Genomic DNA, 456 nt, shown 5'->3' with positions numbered 1-456 from the left:
TCTCACATGGTGTTTCTCCTACAGGTGACAAGAGAGAAGGCTATGATAAGGCTGCAAGTGAGTGCCATGGGGGAGGAGGTGACCTTTGTTGTGGTACAGACAGGATCTGTGGGAGCTCATCCACCCCAGATTTTTTCCAGTGACGCCTGTGTTCTCTAACCAGTTCCTTTCTTCCACCACAGGAGATGACAGTGACCAGAGTTCTGATGCTTCCCTCAGAGCTGATAAAGTTGACAGCCTTGTGACCCAAAGTGGGGGGCAGGGCTGAGGCACGGGGAAGGCTGTGTCATGGTTGCAGGGTGTAAGGACTGGGACGTTAGGTGCCTGCTCAGAATGTGTCCCGGTGACTGATCTCTCCTTCAGTGAGAAATGACTCCTTTGCATGGGACTGAGATGTATGCTTGTTCCTGCCTCTCCTCCTCCTTTCTGGGACATCAGGTGCTCCTGACTTCTCTT

At 52.4% G+C, this 456-nt stretch overlaps 1 protein-coding gene across 1 annotated transcript in view; it reads left to right on the top strand.

Annotated features, from left to right (window-relative positions):
* Positions 1 to 268, top strand: part of LOC106001400 (class I histocompatibility antigen, Non-RT1.A alpha-1 chain-like) — a 7,044-nt gene extending 6,776 nt beyond the window's left edge. The window contains 2 exon segments of the mRNA XM_013036493.1: positions 25 to 57; positions 183 to 268. Coding sequence (XP_012891947.1) covers positions 25 to 57; positions 183 to 268 — 119 coding nt within the window.
* Positions 269 to 456: the final 188 nt, after the last annotated feature.

This window comes from Dipodomys ordii, unplaced genomic scaffold (genome assembly GCF_000151885.1).
Source record: "Dipodomys ordii isolate 6190 unplaced genomic scaffold, Dord_2.0 Scaffold294, whole genome shotgun sequence".
NCBI lineage: Eukaryota > Metazoa > Chordata > Mammalia > Rodentia > Heteromyidae > Dipodomys > Dipodomys ordii.
Note: the sequence above shows the minus strand (reverse complement) of the source record. Positions and strands in the feature narration are given on the sequence as shown.